This window comes from Peromyscus maniculatus, chromosome 17 (assembly GCF_049852395.1).
Source record: "Peromyscus maniculatus bairdii isolate BWxNUB_F1_BW_parent chromosome 17, HU_Pman_BW_mat_3.1, whole genome shotgun sequence".
Classification (NCBI taxonomy): Eukaryota; Metazoa; Chordata; class Mammalia; order Rodentia; family Cricetidae; genus Peromyscus; species Peromyscus maniculatus.
Window position 1 is genome coordinate 38,202,568 of NC_134868.1, and position 17,634 is coordinate 38,220,201.

Below are 17,634 nucleotides of genomic sequence, written 5' to 3' on the forward strand. Positions count from 1 at the left end.
TGTCATCGGAGACCTTTCAGGTGGTCTTGGCTGGTCAAACCTGATGTATCTTAATCTGGAACAAATCCATAGCCTCTGGCTTTCTGTGGAAACAAAAGCAGAGCCTCCTTTCCAAAGCAACAAATCCTTACATCCAAATTTTGAAGTTAAGGTACCTTTAAAACACACATTTTGGCATAACTCAACAGCTTTTGCAATCAAATGTTTCTCTTCAGTTACGAATATCAAAGAGAACATAATCCAGATTCTCTGTGTGGTAGCCATCTTCATGTGGCTTATTTTTTATATTACCTTGAGCCTATTGCTTTAAGCTGCAGCCTTTTAAGCCTGAAACAGCGCTGTGGCTGCTGGCTCCGCCCACTTCAGCTTCCCAACATGGCGGTGTTACGTTTTTTGCCAGCTCTGGGAGCCATCGTGGGTCTGTGCTTTTATCCAAGCAGCGTGTAGCCCAGAAACCTCTTTTTGTTTTGTACTAGCAAAGGCTAAATCCACCATGCAGCTTAATGTGTCACTTGCAGAGGCCTAATTCCCGCCATACTGCAGATCGAGCTCCCACGCCAGGAACCCGCCAGTAGCTCAAACCGGCAGGCTGCCGCTCATTTGAGAGAGACAATTAGGAAGCTGTTTTTAGTTCCATTTTAGAATCTTTTTAGGTTTTAGGTAGAAACTCTTGCCAACACGTTGGGCGCCATTTGTAGCTTGAGTTTTCCACCTGCCTTGCCCACAGTCAGGACAAATCTTTGTCACCCGCCAGTCCCACAGCCACTCAGACCCAACCAAATAAACACAGAGACTTATATTGCTTACAAACTGTATGGCCGTGGCAGGCTTCTTGCTAACTGTTCTTATAGCTTAAATTAATCCATTTCCATAAATCTATACCTTGCCACGTGGCTGGTGGCTTACCGACATCTTCACATGCTGCTGGTCATGGCGGCGGCTGCAGTGTCTCTCTGCCTCAGCCTTCTGCTTCCCAGAATTCTCCTCTCTCCTTGTCCCACCTACTTCCTGCCTGGCCACTGGCCAACCAGTGTTTTATTTATTGACCAATCAGAGCAATTTGACATACAGACCGTCCCACAGCACTCTGTGGTATGGCTGTCCTGAAACTTGCTATGTGTAGACCAGGATGACTACAAACTCACAGAGCTCTACCGCATCTGCCTCCTAAGTGCTGGGACTAAGGCGTGCACACCACACCAGTGTGGGTTCCCTTCTGAAATCACTTAGAGTTTTCATTGCTTTCTACCTCAACATTTAAGTTGTGCAGAGAAAATACTATGGAATCATTATGAATTTAAACATAACTAAAACAAATGGTGAAAGTTGCCAACTAAATAAGTTGAATGTCTTGTATATTTTATGTATTGCGTATTACATTCTTGTGTATTGTGTATCATATAAGTAAGCCAGGAATTTTCATTAGTAAAATCCAAATTGAAGAAAATCTGAGAGATGATAAAACAGCTTGGTTAGGATCTGTGCTAGTACTTTGTAGTATGCAGAGCTTTGCATTGCTCAGATGGTAAGCAGGCTTGGGGTCCCAGCCGCTTGGGAGGCTGAGACAGTGGGATTTGAACTCAGTGCTTGCTCGGTTTATAGAACGAGTTCAATAATACCTATCTTAACATAAAAACGGTTGGGTGTGTAGTCAGTGGTAGAGTACCCTGGCACGCATGAAACCCTGGGTTTTAATCCAAGCACTACCAAAAAAGAGTATTGTGATTGTATTTTATTCTGTGAATATGTATATCTACATGTATTCAATACTAATGATTGCTGTGATACAAGAAGACTTTATATTTGAAATTTTTTAATTATTATGTTTGAATTGGTGAGATGGCTTAGCAGGTAAAGACACCTGCTGTGCAAGCCTGCTGGACTGAGTTCCAACCCTAGAACATGCATAAAGGGGAAGGGAGAAAGCTTGACTCAAGGTTGTCCTCTGACCTCCACATGTGCCATGGCACACATACCCACCACAGTAAATAATAAACGTTGTTAGTCCTTGCCTAGAAATGGGAGCCCGTATCTTAGAGACCAAAGAGGAAATATTTCTATCTGAGTGCATGTTCAATATACCCAATTCCATAGAAGGGTGTGAGGAGGATTTGAGGCAGTCTCATTCATGTAGCTTGTGCTAAGTTGAAATCTCTCTGTAGCTGAGGATGACCTTGAACTCCTGCCTTTGCCTCCCAAGTACCAATATTATAGGCATGTGCCACCCTGTCCAGCAAAAGAACATGTTATTAAAGAGTTATTTTAGCTGGAAGATCCGATCTGTTTTGTGACTCTACTTTTCTTTTGTTTAGTGGCTTGGTTCCCCTTCATAATGCCTGCTCCTATGGACACTACGAGGTAGCTGAGCTCTTGGTGAGGCATGGGGCTTCTGTCAATGTGGCAGACTTGTGGAAATTTACTCCTCTCCATGAAGCAGCAGCCAAGGGAAAGTATGAAATCTGCAAGCTCCTTCTAAAAGTATGTAGATATGAAGCAGCTGCCTGGGTTTAGTTATTGCTTGAAATGAGAGTGTTGTGATGTATTGAAAACAAGTGCTGAGAAGACCATCCATTTCCAGGTGACGTCATGATGCTCACAGAGCTTTGATTAGTGCCTGACAGGTCTTCCTGTGTAGATTCAATGGAGGTCATTTCATTAAGGTTTGGGGGAGAGTTGATTTAATTTACATGACTTATTTAATATAGCATCATTAGTAGAAAAAATGGCCTAAGGGACCTTTTCCTTGTGTTGCTGTTTGTGATACAGTTACTATTGCTACCATGATAACTGTTAACCCATCCTTACTAAAGATCACATACACATGTATGTCTTACAAGACATCTGTGTGGTTTCTCATCTTAACCAGAGAAAAATTGCTCTTGTAAGTACTCTATATTTTTGATACAATAATACCATAAATATGTATGGCAAATATTACTACTAGTTACTTTAAACAAATCACCTATAGGTCATTATTAATTCATTATCTGACTTGAATATTGGGGTGGGTGGGTGGGTTAGTTGGTTGGTTTTTTTGGTTGGTTGGTTGGTTGGTTGGTTGGTTAGTTGGTTTTGGTTGGTTGGTTTAAGGTGAAGTCTCACTCTGTAAACCAGGCTGGCCTGGAATCACAGAGATCTGCCTGCCTCTGCCCCCCAAATGCTGGGATTAAAGGTGTGAGCTACCACACCTGGCTAGCTTACATTATTCTTAATTTCCATAATAGATCAACAGCTGTCTATATCAGGTCTGTAGTATTCTTGGCCTACAGAAATAGATAATTTTAAACCAAGGCAGTTTTTAAAGCATATTTACACATTATGAAATACATTTTTTAACTGATGCCATTCAGAATTCAGTATTTTTTTCTACCTGCGTGTATTCCTTTTTTCTTTGTCATGATGTTGCCTAAATATCTTTGTGCATTTTGAGTTGGGGCTATAATTCAGTGATAGAGTTCTTGCCTACCAAGTGTGAGGTCCTAGTTCTATCACTAAAACTGTGTGTGTGTGTGTGTGTGTGTGTGTGTGTGTGTGTGTGTGTGTGTGTGTGTGTGTGTTGCAGTTGAAGTCTGGCCAAAATTAACATCTAGACCATTATAAAAAATAAAAGCATTTTCAAAGGTAACTTCAAGTCTCAGGAGAAGTTTGTCACAAAAGATGGTCAGTGTCCTCCCAGCACACTGTCACCATTGACCCTGAGGCTTTAATTAGTAGTCAGCAAGATCTTGGACCGTTTTTCTAAGTAGTTACAAAATAAAGGAGAATTCAGACTCCTGTTTTCTTTTTTTTTTTGGTTTTTTCGAGACAGGGTTTCTCTGTGTAGCTTTGCGCCTTTCCTGGGACTCACTTGGTAGTCCAGGCTGGCCTCGAACTCACAGAGATCCGCCTGGCTCTGCCTCCCAAGTGCTGGGATTAAAGTCGTGCGCCACCACCGCCCGGCTCGGACTCCTGTTTTCAAAGCGCCTATAGAATAGATTCTCTCCAGACAAGTGAAGGTGTAGACAGCAAACTGAGTAGATGATGGATATGCTACCTGCCCACCCACGCACACACAGGCACCGTGCGGGTTCTGTCTTCCAGCATGGAGCAGATCCAACCAAGAAGAACAGAGATGGAAATACACCCCTAGATTTGGTCAAAGAAGGAGACACAGATATTCAGGACCTACTAAGGGGGGATGCTGCCCTGCTGGATGCTGCCAAGAAGGGCTGCCTGGCCAGAGTGCAGAAGCTTTGTACTCCAGAGAATATCAACTGCAGAGACACCCAGGGCAGAAACTCGACTCCTCTGCACCTGGCAGGTAAGTGTCACTGTGCATCATTCCGTTGTCCTTTTTAATATTCGGTTAAACACTACTAAACTTTGTGCTAGGTGCTTAACCACTTGGCTTGCAAGGTGAAAGAGGATTGGTGAGATAGCCCAACAGTTAAAGGTGCTTGCCACTAAGCTTCACAACCCAAGTTCAATTCCCAAAACTCGTGTGGTCAACGGAGAGAATCAACTCCTGCAGATTGCCCTAAGACCTCCAACTCATGCTTGGTGCCTGCAGTGTCTGTGAGAGAGACTGACATGTATTGTACACTTTAGTAGAGACTCAATTATGTGAAGATAGTATTGGCTTTCGAAGAAAAAATTTAAAATTTTAAATTTTTCTGGTCTTTATTTATAGATGTGTGTGAGTTGTGTTTATTTCTCTTGACCTGACACGTCCCTTTTTACTCTAATAGCAGGCTACAATAACCTGGAAGTAGCTGAATACCTTCTAGAGCATGGAGCTGATGTCAACGCCCAGGACAAAGGGGGTTTAATTCCACTTCACAATGCAGCATCTTATGGGGTGAGCATGTTACAGTGAACATCTGGAAACCTTCCCTGGCATGTAATAGTTTACTAAACATATACTACATGTTAAGGAACAGATTTCTAACCAACAGCATAGCTGAGTGCATTTTAACCATCTGTACAAGTGTTGTCACACTTCCCATGTAACTACTTTTTGATGAACAGCCATACTTTCTGTCTCTTTGCACATTATCTAACACAGTAATGGGTGTGTAGCTGAAAGTTTTCCTGTGCCCCGCCTGGCCCATGGTCAAGACAAATCTCTCTCACCCGTTGGTCCCGCAGCTGCTCAGACCCAATTAAACCCATAGAGGCTTATATTATTTTTAAACTATGGCCATGGAAGGCTTCTTGCTAGCTAGCTCTTATATCTTAAATTAACTCATTTCTATAAATCTATACTTTGCCACGTGGCTTTACATCTTGCTTCTCCTGGTGGCAGCTAGCAGTGTTTCCTCTCTCTGCCTTTCTCTCTCTAGTTGGAATGTCCGGCTTAACCTTATTCTGCCTCACCATTGGCCAAACAGCTTTGTTTATCAACCACTCAGAGCAACACATTCACAGCATACAAAACGAAATCACCCATCATTAGTGTATGACGGGTCATGTATAAACCTTACCTCCACCTCAGGTAGATTTTAGGAATTATTGTACTTGGAGCTCTGTCTGCTCTTCAGATCTGCATTTTTTTAAAAAGCCATCTTACTTTTTTTCTAATGGAGAAACAAACATGTGTTTAAGAAACTTAAAAGAAGGCTGGGCAGTGGTGGCACACATCTTTAACCCCAGCACTCGGGAGGCAGAGGCAGGGGGATCTCTCTGAATTCAAGGCCAGCCTGGTCTACAGAGTTAAGTTCCAGGAAAGGCACCAAAGCTACACAGAGAAATCCTGTCTCAAAAAAAAAAAAAAAAAAAAAAAAAAAAAAAAAACTTAAAAGTTACAAGTTTCATGAGAATTTTTGCTTATGATAGTGTGCCTTATTCTGCGTAGTATCCTTTATATTATAATGTGTTAGGTATTATTTCTTAACTTATACATACAAAGGGCAGTTCATTTCTGTGCTATTACTAAATATAAAAGATTAGTATTTATTCCTTACCCAAAGCATGTGATTTTATGAGTAAATCATTTGACAGGATGGCTTTCTTTCTCCACGTTCTCATTCTGCAGTGTTTTCCCTAAAATGGATGATATTGGAAGGCTCATGCCATCATTGTTGTGGAGCCCACATACAGTAAAGGTTCTAGCGTAGCCCACATTTCTCTTCTAGTTCCCATCCTTTTAAGATTGAGTGCCCCGTCTTTATGCCGTGGTTGTCACGTGCAGCATTTCGGGGTGCAGCTCGGTGCTGAGGCCTCATCACACCAGCTTTCTACAAGCCACTCCGCAGCGGTCAGCCCTCGGCCCGGCGTCTCTCAGTCCTGTGCATTCATTCAGTTACCGTTGTTTGCCCCGGTGGTATAGCTACCCAAGAGGAACTGAAAGCCTGAGAACTGTGTTTTGACTCTACTCGGGTAATACTCCTTCCTCTTCTTTTAGACATTTGCCAGCCAATTTAGCAAGCTGTAATTGTTTCACTAAACACACACTGTAAATTCAATAGAAAGAATGTTTAACAATACATGCTGAATACACAGCTCATTTATATGCCCACATACACACAAACTGTAACTTTTCTTGGACTAGGTAATTTTGGAAGTCTGTGCAAATTAGTCTGCCAAATTGCATTACTCTTTTAATAAAATCCAGGAAGCAAAGTTTAAATAACCTAGATGATTTGAGGAATGGTTTTAAGTGATCCCACGTTTTTGGATTGACTGAACAGAAGGGCTTTTCCAACACATCCTTTGAATAAGGAAGACAACTGGGGTTGTATTTTGTTTGAAGTGATTTTGATAGAATCATAGCTAGCTTTCATGGTAGAAGTCTGCACATAGACTGCAAAATTAATTTTGTAATGTTCTCATTATCCCCAAAGGATTTTAAAATGTAGTAAACCAGCCTGATCTCAGAAGAACCCTAGTTTCATCCTGCTGCCCCCCTCTCTTCATACTAGCAGCAGTGGGAAGCCTTTCTTAGGAATTAACTGATCTTTACTTTTGGAATAACTGGTTTGAGGCCAGCCTCAAACTATATGAGCTATATGAGCCCCAGCCTCAGAAAACAAAACAGAATTAGAAGGGCAAAAGAATAGTTGTGGGGAGACAAGTCTGAAACACAGGAGAGAGAGGAGAGGAGAGGAGGGGAGGGGAGGGGAGGGGAGGGGAGGGGAGGGGAGGGGAGGGGAGGGGAGAAAGAGAGAGAGAGAGAGAGAGAGAGAGAGAGAGAGAGAGAGAGAGAGAGAGAGAGAGTGTGTGTGTGTGTGTGTGTGTGTGTGTGTGTGTGTGTGTGTGTGTGGTGTGTTGGTTGTTAAGAAGACGCTTCTATTAAGGATGAGAACACAGGCCTGGAAGGAATTGTTGACTAGAAACAGGGATACTTGGTGGAACTCTACCAGGAGCTTTTCTTCTTCAGCCTCTGTGTCCTCTTGATTTTCTCAGCATGTGGACATAGCAGCATTACTGATAAAATACAACACGTGTGTAAACGCAACGGATAAGTGGGCATTTACTCCGCTTCATGAAGCAGCCCAGAAAGGAAGGACACAGTTATGTGCCCTCCTCCTGGCACATGGCGCAGACCCAACCATGAAGAACCAAGAAGGTCAGACACCTTTAGATCTGGCGACGGTAAGTCCTCATTTGCACCCGTGGTTATTGTTCGTGAGGATGTCAGACATGACACTACCTTCCAGGGCTCAACTGGCAGTTCGTTTTCGGAGTTGGCATTCTTCATGGAAGTCTTAGTCAAAGCCCCATGTTCCCTCAGTTCCCTTTGTACTTCTGGGATATCTCATGTGAAATCAGCCCCGTTAGCTCTCTGTGCCCGTTGTCTAACTTCCAGCTCCCATCTACAGCCACCACTCAGTGTTGGACACCTCTAGCCAAAAGCAAGTGTCCATTTCTGTGCCTGGTAGTCTTTAAAAAAAAATCACAGAACGTTTGGTGCTTGGTGAAAAACTTAACGTTTATAACGCTTTTGTGTTTTCTTTCACAATCATTTTTAGGCCGACGATATCCGAGCTTTGCTGATAGATGCCATGCCCCCAGAGGCCTTACCTACCTGCTTTAAACCTCAGGCAACTGTGGTTAGTGCCTCTCTGATCTCGCCAGCGTCCACCCCCTCCTGCCTCTCGGCTGCCAGCAGCATAGATAACCTCACTGGCCCCTTGGCAGAGCTGGCTGTAGGAGGAGCCTCCAATGCAGGGGATGGCGCCGCCGGGGCAGAACGGAAGGAAGGAGAAGGTAGGGGAGCCCTGTGAATGGCCAGTTACTTTTCTCTTTAGGTTATTAAAAACTTAAAGATACCCTCTCTCTAAACCTTTCTGAGTTCAAGGACATCCTGGACTGTATGGTGAGACCCGATCAAAGGTGGGGGGTGGGGGGTGAGAGGAAAGTGGGGGGCAAGGAAACGAGGACTTGACTTTGGATGACCAACATCCACGTAAAAAGCTGGGTACAGGGGCGGAGTGGTCCCTAGAGGATTCCTGGAACTCGCTGGCCAGATAGTTTAGCTGAGTAAGTGAGCTCCAGGTTCAGTAAGAGACTCTCTAGAAGACAGAGATAGGTGGGTGGATGGGTGGATAGATAGATAATGAGGAAGACACTCAACATTGACCTCTCGCCTCCACAGACACAAACATGTACATACACATATATTATACACACAGAAATAAATAAAATAATTTTATAAAGACTTTGATTTTCTTTTTTAATTCATTTAAAAGTATTTAATTCTATTAAATATGGACTGGAGCTTAGGCATACTTTTCCAGAGGACCTAGGCTAGTTCACAGCACCTACACTGGGTAACTCACAGCCCCCTTCACTCCACCTCCAGGATATCCAGTATTCTCTTCTGGCTTCCAGCAGCACCTGGACTCAACATGCACATACACACACACACATACACACACACACACACACACACACACACACACACACACGTAATTAAAAATAATAAAATCTTTAAAATTATATAATGTGATATTAGAAATTAATACCATATTTACTATGTCTCTTATATAAATCTACATTTTAATTCTGTTTTATGTGTATTAGAATTAATATAAGTACTATTCTATTGCTATGCCAAAGATAAAATTCAAAATAACTTGAAGTGCTTAAGTTACATATTTAGCATTATTTTATATCATGCGAAATCATCTGTATAGGCAAAGGTCAAGAAATAGCGTTAGCCAGGTGGTGATGGGCGCACACCTTTAATCCCAGCACTCAGGAGGCAGAGGCAGGTGGATCTCTATGAGTTTGAGGCCAGCCTGGTTTATAGAATGAGTTCCAGGACAGCCAGAGCTGTTACACAGAAAAACCCTCTCCGGAAAAATGAATGAATGAATGAATGAATGAATGAATGAGAAGAAGAAATAAGGTTATACATAAATACTGAAACCTTCCATGGGATTAGACATTTCTAAGAGATGTGATGTTTCTGTTTTAGTTGCAGGTCTTGACATGAATATCAGCCAATTCCTTAAAAGCCTTGGCCTTGAGCACCTTCGGGATATCTTTGAAACAGAGCAGGTAAGCCCTTGTCTACTTTGTCAGCTCTCAGCTATTGGATTGTTTACTACCCACATTGTTCTTTGTTCTGAACTTGTATTCTGTATTCTATTTTGTGACTTCAAGTGTTCCACAATCTGCCCCATGCTTAATCTATTTGTTTCAGGTATGTTTTTACCATGCTTATTAGCTGCCTGTGATGTTTCTAGAGAAGCCAGGGAGCCCAGCACTCTATGCCTCTCTCCAAAATTATCTGACCGTTGAGAGAGCTATCCTTTCTCTTTGTGAGCAATCTTGCTCAGTGCATTGTCATGATCAGTTAGACCATGAGAAGCGAGGGGATAGCCTGATGGCAGAGACTTGGTGAGCTTAGATCAAGAAAATGCCTCAGTAGTATTTTTTTTTTGTCTAAGTTTTTTGTTTCCAAAAGACACCGGCATTTATGTCCTCATCTCATTGTGTTTACTAGTGAGAACTCTTCTGTGTTGCCAAGGATAATGAGTTTTTACTACTCTGCCCCATGATAAACACTGAAGATAAAGCTGAGTTTAGTGTTACTGCTGGACATGGCACCTTAGAATGGGAGAGGCACTTAGAGCCCAGGACATCATTCTCCCAGACACAGTTACCTCCTTACAGATGTCCGCCTTCCTGGCAGGAAAGATGCCTTGTGGAGTAGAATATAGCTGTGTATATTAAGATCTAAGGAGCTTCATAGACCTCTTCAGATCCCTTTGTTCTGTGACTCGTGTTCCACAATCTGCCCCATGTACAAAAGTCTGTTCTTTAGCAGTATGTGCACTGAGTTTGGTAGAGTTACAGAGCAGATGGCCGTGGACTTGGTAGCCTCACAGGAATCTGTTCTATCAGGAGACTGAAGTCTGTAACTGGAGAGTTTTCTCTCCGGGTCCCGCCAAGCCCCGACAGTCCAACAGCCCACTTATAAAATAAACACACAGACACTTATATTATTTAAACTGTTTGGCCTAATGGCTCAGGCTTCTTGTTAACTGTTCTTATATCTTAAATTAACCTGTGTCTATTAGTCTATAAGTTGCCACATGGCTCATGGCCTTCCAGTACCTTACATCTCCCTTGTCATGGCGGCCGCTGGCAATCTCTCTCTCTCTCTCTCTCTCTCTCTCTCTCTCTCTCTCTCTCTCTCTCTCTCTCTCTCTCTCTCTCTCTCTCTCTCTCTCTCTGCCTTCATGCTCTCTCAATTCTCCTCTCTGTTAGTCCTGTCTATGCTTCCTGCCTGGCTACTGGCAGTAGTGGCAATCAGTGTTTTATTTATTAACCAATCAAGAGCAACACATTTGACATACAGAACATCCCACAGCAGAACTCATAATGTTGAAGTGCACCCCTGCAGCAGTTCTAGAATAGTCTGCTCCCTGCCCTTCCTGCCTCCCTGACTTATGGTCACATCATTCCAGTCTCTGCTGTTGTCACATTGCTTTGTCCTGTGTCTGCCTTTTCCTATGCCTCTTACTGGGACACTTCCTTCAAATCTAGGTCCTCTTGGGTGATTCCTGGTCCCAAGATCCTTAACTTAAGCATCTAAGGACAGCTCGCTCCAAAAAGTGTTAACATTTTTGGAACTTATACCTTCTAGGGAGAAAGGCCTATCTTTTTGAAGGCTCACACTCAACCCACAGCAAGCATGTATGGTATGAGCCTTTTTATCTTTTTAAGCCTAGGCAATTTATCATAGACTTTCCCTTTGCAACCATCAGCCTCTACAAATAACCCTTCTGTAATCAATAAACTCATTCAGTATTTCAGTATGTGGGAGAGTGGTGTTCACAGGTCCTTGCATTGCCCTTTATTCCTTGTAAGCTTGTAGTCTGTCTTTAACTTCATTAAATACCCTGGTATTAATAGGTAGCACACTCCTATAACTAGGAGGGTGAAACAGGAAGGTCACAAGATTGAGGCTAGCCTGAGCTGCATAGCAAGTTAAAAGATAGTCTGGGCTTTAATGAAACCTTACTTCAAAAAATATCTGGAAAGTGCTTTGTTTGTTTGTTGTTATTTTTAATTTTTGTATGATTTATAGTAAGATTTTCTTATGCTTTTCTTTGGTTAAATAAATTTTACATTTATTATAGTTCATCCTTAGTATTTTTAATGACTCAAACAGTTGAAATAGAATTGAACTAACTAAACACCTTGGTCTGTTTTTCTGACTATAAAAGTAGGTGAAGAGGCATTTAGCCTATCACTTCTCTTGCCAGTCAGTTAAGCAAACCTACAATATGTGAATGCTTAAAATTCCTGGCAAAACTGTGTGGTTTTGTCAACTTTTAAATCATGCTTTGTAAAGGTATCACATGGGTCTTCATTTGTGGTGAAGATGTTATACTCCACTATAAGAATTTCCTCTTCCTGTCATCTATCTGTTCATCTTCTGGGCTAGAGATTTCCTGTGAGAACACTGTACACAGTGAGGCTTTGAAGTTGTTCAAATACATCCTCTGCTGTAGCCACATGAACAACTGTATCCCTTCAGTCTGAATTATTAGTTTAGTAATCCAAAAACCCTAATTCAAACAAGTGACTCTACCTCCTATTGAGAGCTTTTCCTAGAACTGTGGTTCTGCACTTTCATCAGCTTGCATTGTGATGGACAGCTCGGTTTCTTCTTTACTTCTTATTGTATGTTCTCTGTGTCAGTGACCGACCTCCTGTGGTGTGTTTCTGTGTTATTGACTTAGTAGTTAGATGAGTCAACCTTCATCAGTTCTTCTGACAGCTTACCTGTCTTATCTGTTCTATTGTTCCTTTTTCCTGCACTTTTGTTCTGAGTAAAGCAGTGTTCCATTGAGTTTCCTTTCGTCTAAAACAATTTCTAAATCCTTTTCACAGTCACGGTGTTGACTGTTGCACTTATGTGTATTCCCTGTGTAGCCCTTCTCCAGGTCAGTGGTGTGCCTGTATTTGTCTCAAACGATGTCTGACTGTCTTCTGTGCTGTTGGGCAGGCATTGAGCTTGTATTTATTATTTCAAGTGCAGATGTTATTTGTTTAGTCCTTGGTTATAAAATATTACGTCCACATAATTCTTCCATAGCATACCATTAGAATTTTCTTTTCTGTCAGGACTGGAGAGATGGCTCAGTGGTTAAGAGCACTGGCCGCTCTTCCAGAGGACCCTGGTTCAATTCTCAGCACCAACAATGGCAGCTCACAACTGTCTATAACTCCAGTTCCAGGGCATCTGACACCTTCACACAGACATACATGCAGGCAAAACACCAATGCACATAAAATAAAAAAATAAATTATTTAGGGCTGGGCATGGTGGCACAGGCCTTTAATCCCAGCACTCAAGGCAGAGGTAGGCAGATCTCTGTGAGCTCAAGGCCAGCTTGGTCTACAAAGTGAGTTCCAGGACAGGCTCCAAAGCTACACAGAGAAACCCTGTCTCCAAAACAAAAACAAAACAAAACAAAAAAAGATTTTTCTTTTCTGTCATAAACATTCTACAGCAGCTCAATAATGTGTATCAGCATACTTGTGTAGTGTGGCAGTGTGGCCCCTTAATTCCTGTAGTGTTTCCTGAGACTCTGACATACTGTGTTCTGCTGCCTCTGTACCTACATGTGAATACTCCTCTTCCAGTAAGGTGGGAGATGATTATTTTATTTCTGGTGCTGGAAGAGCTTTAGTGTATCATCATATCCTCACTCGACCTTCACAATTCTTTTCTCAGAAGTCTCTGTTATCTTATTCCATATAGATACTTTCCAAAAATATACCAAAATCCCTTCTAATTAACTGCAGCATTGTGTGATATCGACTCCCGCTTAAAATGTAGCTTCCTACCTAGAATGCTGTGTCTATGAGAAAGAAAAATCTGATTGCTATTGTAATTTTTGGAGCTCAACTGCTATGACTTGGCTGACTGGGTATATTTATAGTCAGTCTATATATTTTCGGAGAAAGTAACCATACACTATTTTATTTCAAATTGTGATCAAACAAAAGCTTGGACTCAAGTAAATTCATTGTAAATATGATTACAAAGTCACCACCACCACCCAAGTGAAAGAAAGATCTTTTCAGTTGAAATAATTTTCTCTCCACATCCCAGGTAAAATGAGCAAATTTTAGGAACAGGAGGCAAACCTATAAGACATTGCATTTACTTTGCATGTGGACCTATTTTTAGCTTGTAAATGAATAAACGTTATTCTAAAGAGTTTCTATTGATGTATGTTAGACATGAGTAACTCCCTCCCCCAAAGAAAACAACTAGGGAAGCAGATTGTGATTCCTTCCAAGTAACTAAGCATATTCTCTGACTGTTCCCCCATGCCAAATAAGTCAGTGAGGTTAAAAATAGTTAAGATATTGATTGAATGTAAGGGGGAAAGTACTCTTCTGTCCTTTCTGCTATACTGCTTTAGTAATTGGTCAGTGAGTGTAGCCCACCCACACCCAAGGGGGAAGAATTACAATCAGGACACAAATCCTAGGGGCTGAGGATCTCTGGCAGCCATTACAGAGGCTGCTTTCCACAGCACGTAGGAGCCCTGCTTTGTAAACTGGAGTGTAGTAACTCCAGGGTTCCTTTGCTGGGGCAGGAGGCTTGGACAAGGATTTTCACATCCATTTTTGACTGCCAGCCTGTTTATTAAACTTTCTTCATTTCTTCACTAGAACCTGATTATCAGTATTCTTTGTTTATGCTTTGGTTTTATCATCTAGCCTGATTTTGACACCCTTCAGCTTTGCTCTATGTGCATCAATTAAAACGATCTCGATGTATATAGCCTAAAGTTACCATATATATATATATATATATATATATATATATATATATATTGTCAACCGTGTTCAAACCAAAGTATAAAATATATAAAAGAAAAAGATATCAGGAACATTGTTCACAAATTATATTAAAATCAGGTTTAGCCGGGCGGTGGTGGCGCACGCCTTTAATCCCAGCACTCTTGGGAGGCAGAGGCAGGCAGATCTCTGTGAGTTCGAGGCCAACCTGGTCTCCAAAGCGAGTTCCAGGAAAGGCACAAAGCTACACAGAGAACCCCTGTCTCGAAAAACCAAAAAAAAAAAATCAGGTTTAATTTAAAATGTAAAGATTCCTATTTTGTAAGCTGTACTATTGCAAAGATGAATATTTCAGAGTAGCTGTCTTTTGAAAACTCTGTTGAAAACTTCCTTTGGGTGATTAGAAGTGAATTGCTGGTTTTGTGTAATGAAACAATTATTTCTTCAATGTCCACTTAGCAGTAATATGCTAAATTACTTCAGAGAATGAGCAGTGGTGTTCCTTGCGCTGTGATGATCCAGCTCATTGTGTAATGTTTCATTTGGACAGTAAAAATCAGAGCTCGGGGCCTGATTTGTCCCTTTGTGTTTAAGTGTAAGGACTGAAAAAGTTATGCATACATAGATAGATAGATAGATAGATAGATAGATAGATAGATAGATAGATAGATAGATAGATAGATAGATTTATTATGTATACGGTGTTCTGCCTGCATGCCAGAAGAGGGCACCAGATCTCATAGGTAGTTGTGGTTGCTGGGAATTGAACTCAGGACCTCTGGAAGAGCAGCCAGTGCTCTTAACCACTGATCCATCTCTCCAGCCCGGATACTTACATTTTTTAATCTTGTATGAGTTAGAAAAAGAATGTCTATAAAAGGATATTTCAATTCTCCCAAGAAATAAAAAAATGAAGAGCAACAGACCTGGTTTATCCCAGGACCTTTGTCTGTCCTGGAGAACTACCAGTGCCATCCTGGCTCCAGGTGATTTCAGAACTTTGCCACTGGGTGGAGGTAGAGTCACAGCTCTAGTCCACAAAGGTGTGAGGAAATCAGCAAGCTCCTGCTTGTCATCCAAAGTGAGTCACCAACACTCAACGGCCACATTCTGTACAAACATGGGATGTGCTAGACGGCAGGGATTGCTAACCTGACCAGTTATGAACTTGAAAACCATCTCACTCTTCTTTTTCTCCGAAAGGGAATTTCTGATGTCGCTTCTTGATAAAATTACCTGTGATCTAAACTTAAACTTGAAATCTAACTAACTCCTACAGCCGCTGACTCCTGGCTTGCTTACTTCCTGGCACTGGGAATTTTCGTATCTAAAGTACACCTACTTTTGCCACACTGTGACCAATTAAAATGCTTTTCTCTTCCCTCTGTTATTCGTTTGTCCTACCCACAAGATACTGAATTTGGGGTCTTCCCATTTCCAAGCTGGAGGCAAACAGTAGACGGTAGAATTGCAGTCAGAAAAAGACAGGGCAGTGATCATCTATCTGCCTCCCCTTCACACTGGGTCTCCATCGACCTGAAGCAAATGCGGAAGTGTTCTACTGAGCAAGAAGGCTGCCCGTCTCCTTAGGCAGCTTGAAGGTCATGTTCATAAAGGGAAACAAGTTCCTTAAACTTGTGTGGTAATCATAGCACTATAGACAGGTGCAAGAGCTTTTCTCCTCCAGAGAGCTGTTACAGATTTAGTATGTAAGTGCTTTCCCTTTCCAGATTACACTAGATGTGTTGGCTGACATGGGTCATGAAGAGTTGAAAGAAATAGGCATCAATGCATATGGACACCGCCACAAGTTAATCAAGGGTGTTGAGAGACTTTTAGGTGGACAACAAGGTAAGCTATTTTAAAAATATTTTTGTCTTTATATATATATATAATCTTTTGTATATAATGTATATGTGTATATGAATATATAAAGTATATAATATAATATATAAATAAGTCTTTTGACTATATAATATTTTATCTATCTATAAATGTGATCTGTAAACATATGTCATTTTTATATATATTCAGAACTTAGTAAAGAAATATTAAAGCTGGTTTGAGAGCTTGAACACATGCAAGTAACAGGTATAGCGCCCCCTGCCTTCCTCAGCTCAACTCATCACCTTTACTAACCCGGAAGGCGTGTGATCATCCCTCCCTCTATTCTTTATGTCCTGAATTTTCTCTCCAGTCTTTGTACTTTGTCTTCCCACTGCTGTCGCCTAACTCAAGCCACCATTCCCTCTCCGGGGCCTCAGGGCCACTGTCAGCTCATCTCTGCACCTTCACCTCCCTCGCTGCCTTCTCTTCCAGAGGCCCCTCCAACGTGAGCCTGGGATCCTCTCTCTCCTCCTGCACTTACCCCACTTAACCTGTCAGTAGTACCCCAGTGCTGATAAAACCACACACGGACACAGTAGTACCCCGGTGCTGATGAAACCACACACGGACACAGTAGTACCCCAGTGCTGATGAAACCACACACGGACACAGTAGTACCCCGGGGCTGATAAAATCACACCCTGGCACAGTAGTACCCCGGTGCTGATAAAATCACACTGACAGCTTTTCAGAATCCACAACTCATCTTTCCTTCACCCTACCCTTGGCTGTCACAGGCCTCTTCACTTCCTTCCATGGTTACTGTGTTTCTCTGTTAGAAGTGTTTCCGTAGAGGAGAGAAAGTAAAGACAAGGAAACATGGTTTATCTATGGAGCTGATAAAGTTTCAAGAATTGCATGCAACCAAAACTTAGACTGTTTGGAATTTGACTTTTTTTTTAACATGTATTTTAGCCAACCGTATGAAATTAACAGATAAGTTATGTTGGTGAGCATTTCAAGCCATCCCAGGAGTTTTTGAGGACAATTCTTGTATTTTAGAACTCACTCCATTGTAATTCAGTGTGTGTTTCTCTTTTGTGTACATATCATCAGCTATGTTCGTGATTAAGTTCAGTTCCGCAGGTGTTGAGCCCTGCTGTGTAGGAATTCGTGGGAGTGCGTAAGTCCCTAAACACCTCATTCCTCTTGTGCCTCTGGTGTATTTGCTTAACAAACTGTATGTGTGAGGCAAGATTGAAAAGTTTAGGATGTTCCAAACCCTCGGTTAGTTATAACCAAGTTTTCCATAAACTTAGTCAAACTGGGGTGATGTGGACTTGTGCTTCATATGTTTTTTTTTTTTTTTTCTTCTACAGGAACCAATCCATATTTGACTTTTCACTGTGTGAATCAGGGGACTATTTTACTAGATCTCGCTCCAGAAGATAAAGAGTATCAGTCAGTAGAAGAAGAGGTAATAGACATCAAAAAGTTTTATTTTCCCCAATTCTGTTAAGACTGTTTTTCCAGGGGACATAAACTCATCTT

General features: G+C 41.7%; 1 protein-coding gene across 4 annotated transcripts in view; it reads left to right on the forward strand.

Moving 5' to 3' along the window:
• Tnks (tankyrase) overlaps positions 1–17,634 on the forward strand; it is a 159,493-nt gene that overhangs the window by 128,545 nt on the left and 13,314 nt on the right. For all 4 annotated transcript variants that reach the window (XM_042262492.2, XM_006973957.4, XM_042262494.2 and 1 more), the window contains 8 exons: positions 2,313–2,478; positions 4,081–4,300; positions 4,728–4,837; positions 7,384–7,572; positions 7,950–8,187; positions 9,401–9,483; positions 15,987–16,107; positions 17,463–17,560. In XM_042262492.2, the coding sequence (XP_042118426.1) occupies positions 2,313–2,478; positions 4,081–4,300; positions 4,728–4,837; positions 7,384–7,572; positions 7,950–8,187; positions 9,401–9,483; positions 15,987–16,107; positions 17,463–17,560 (1,225 nt within the window). The remainder of the gene's footprint in view (positions 1–2,312; positions 2,479–4,080; positions 4,301–4,727; positions 4,838–7,383; positions 7,573–7,949; positions 8,188–9,400; positions 9,484–15,986; positions 16,108–17,462; positions 17,561–17,634) is intronic.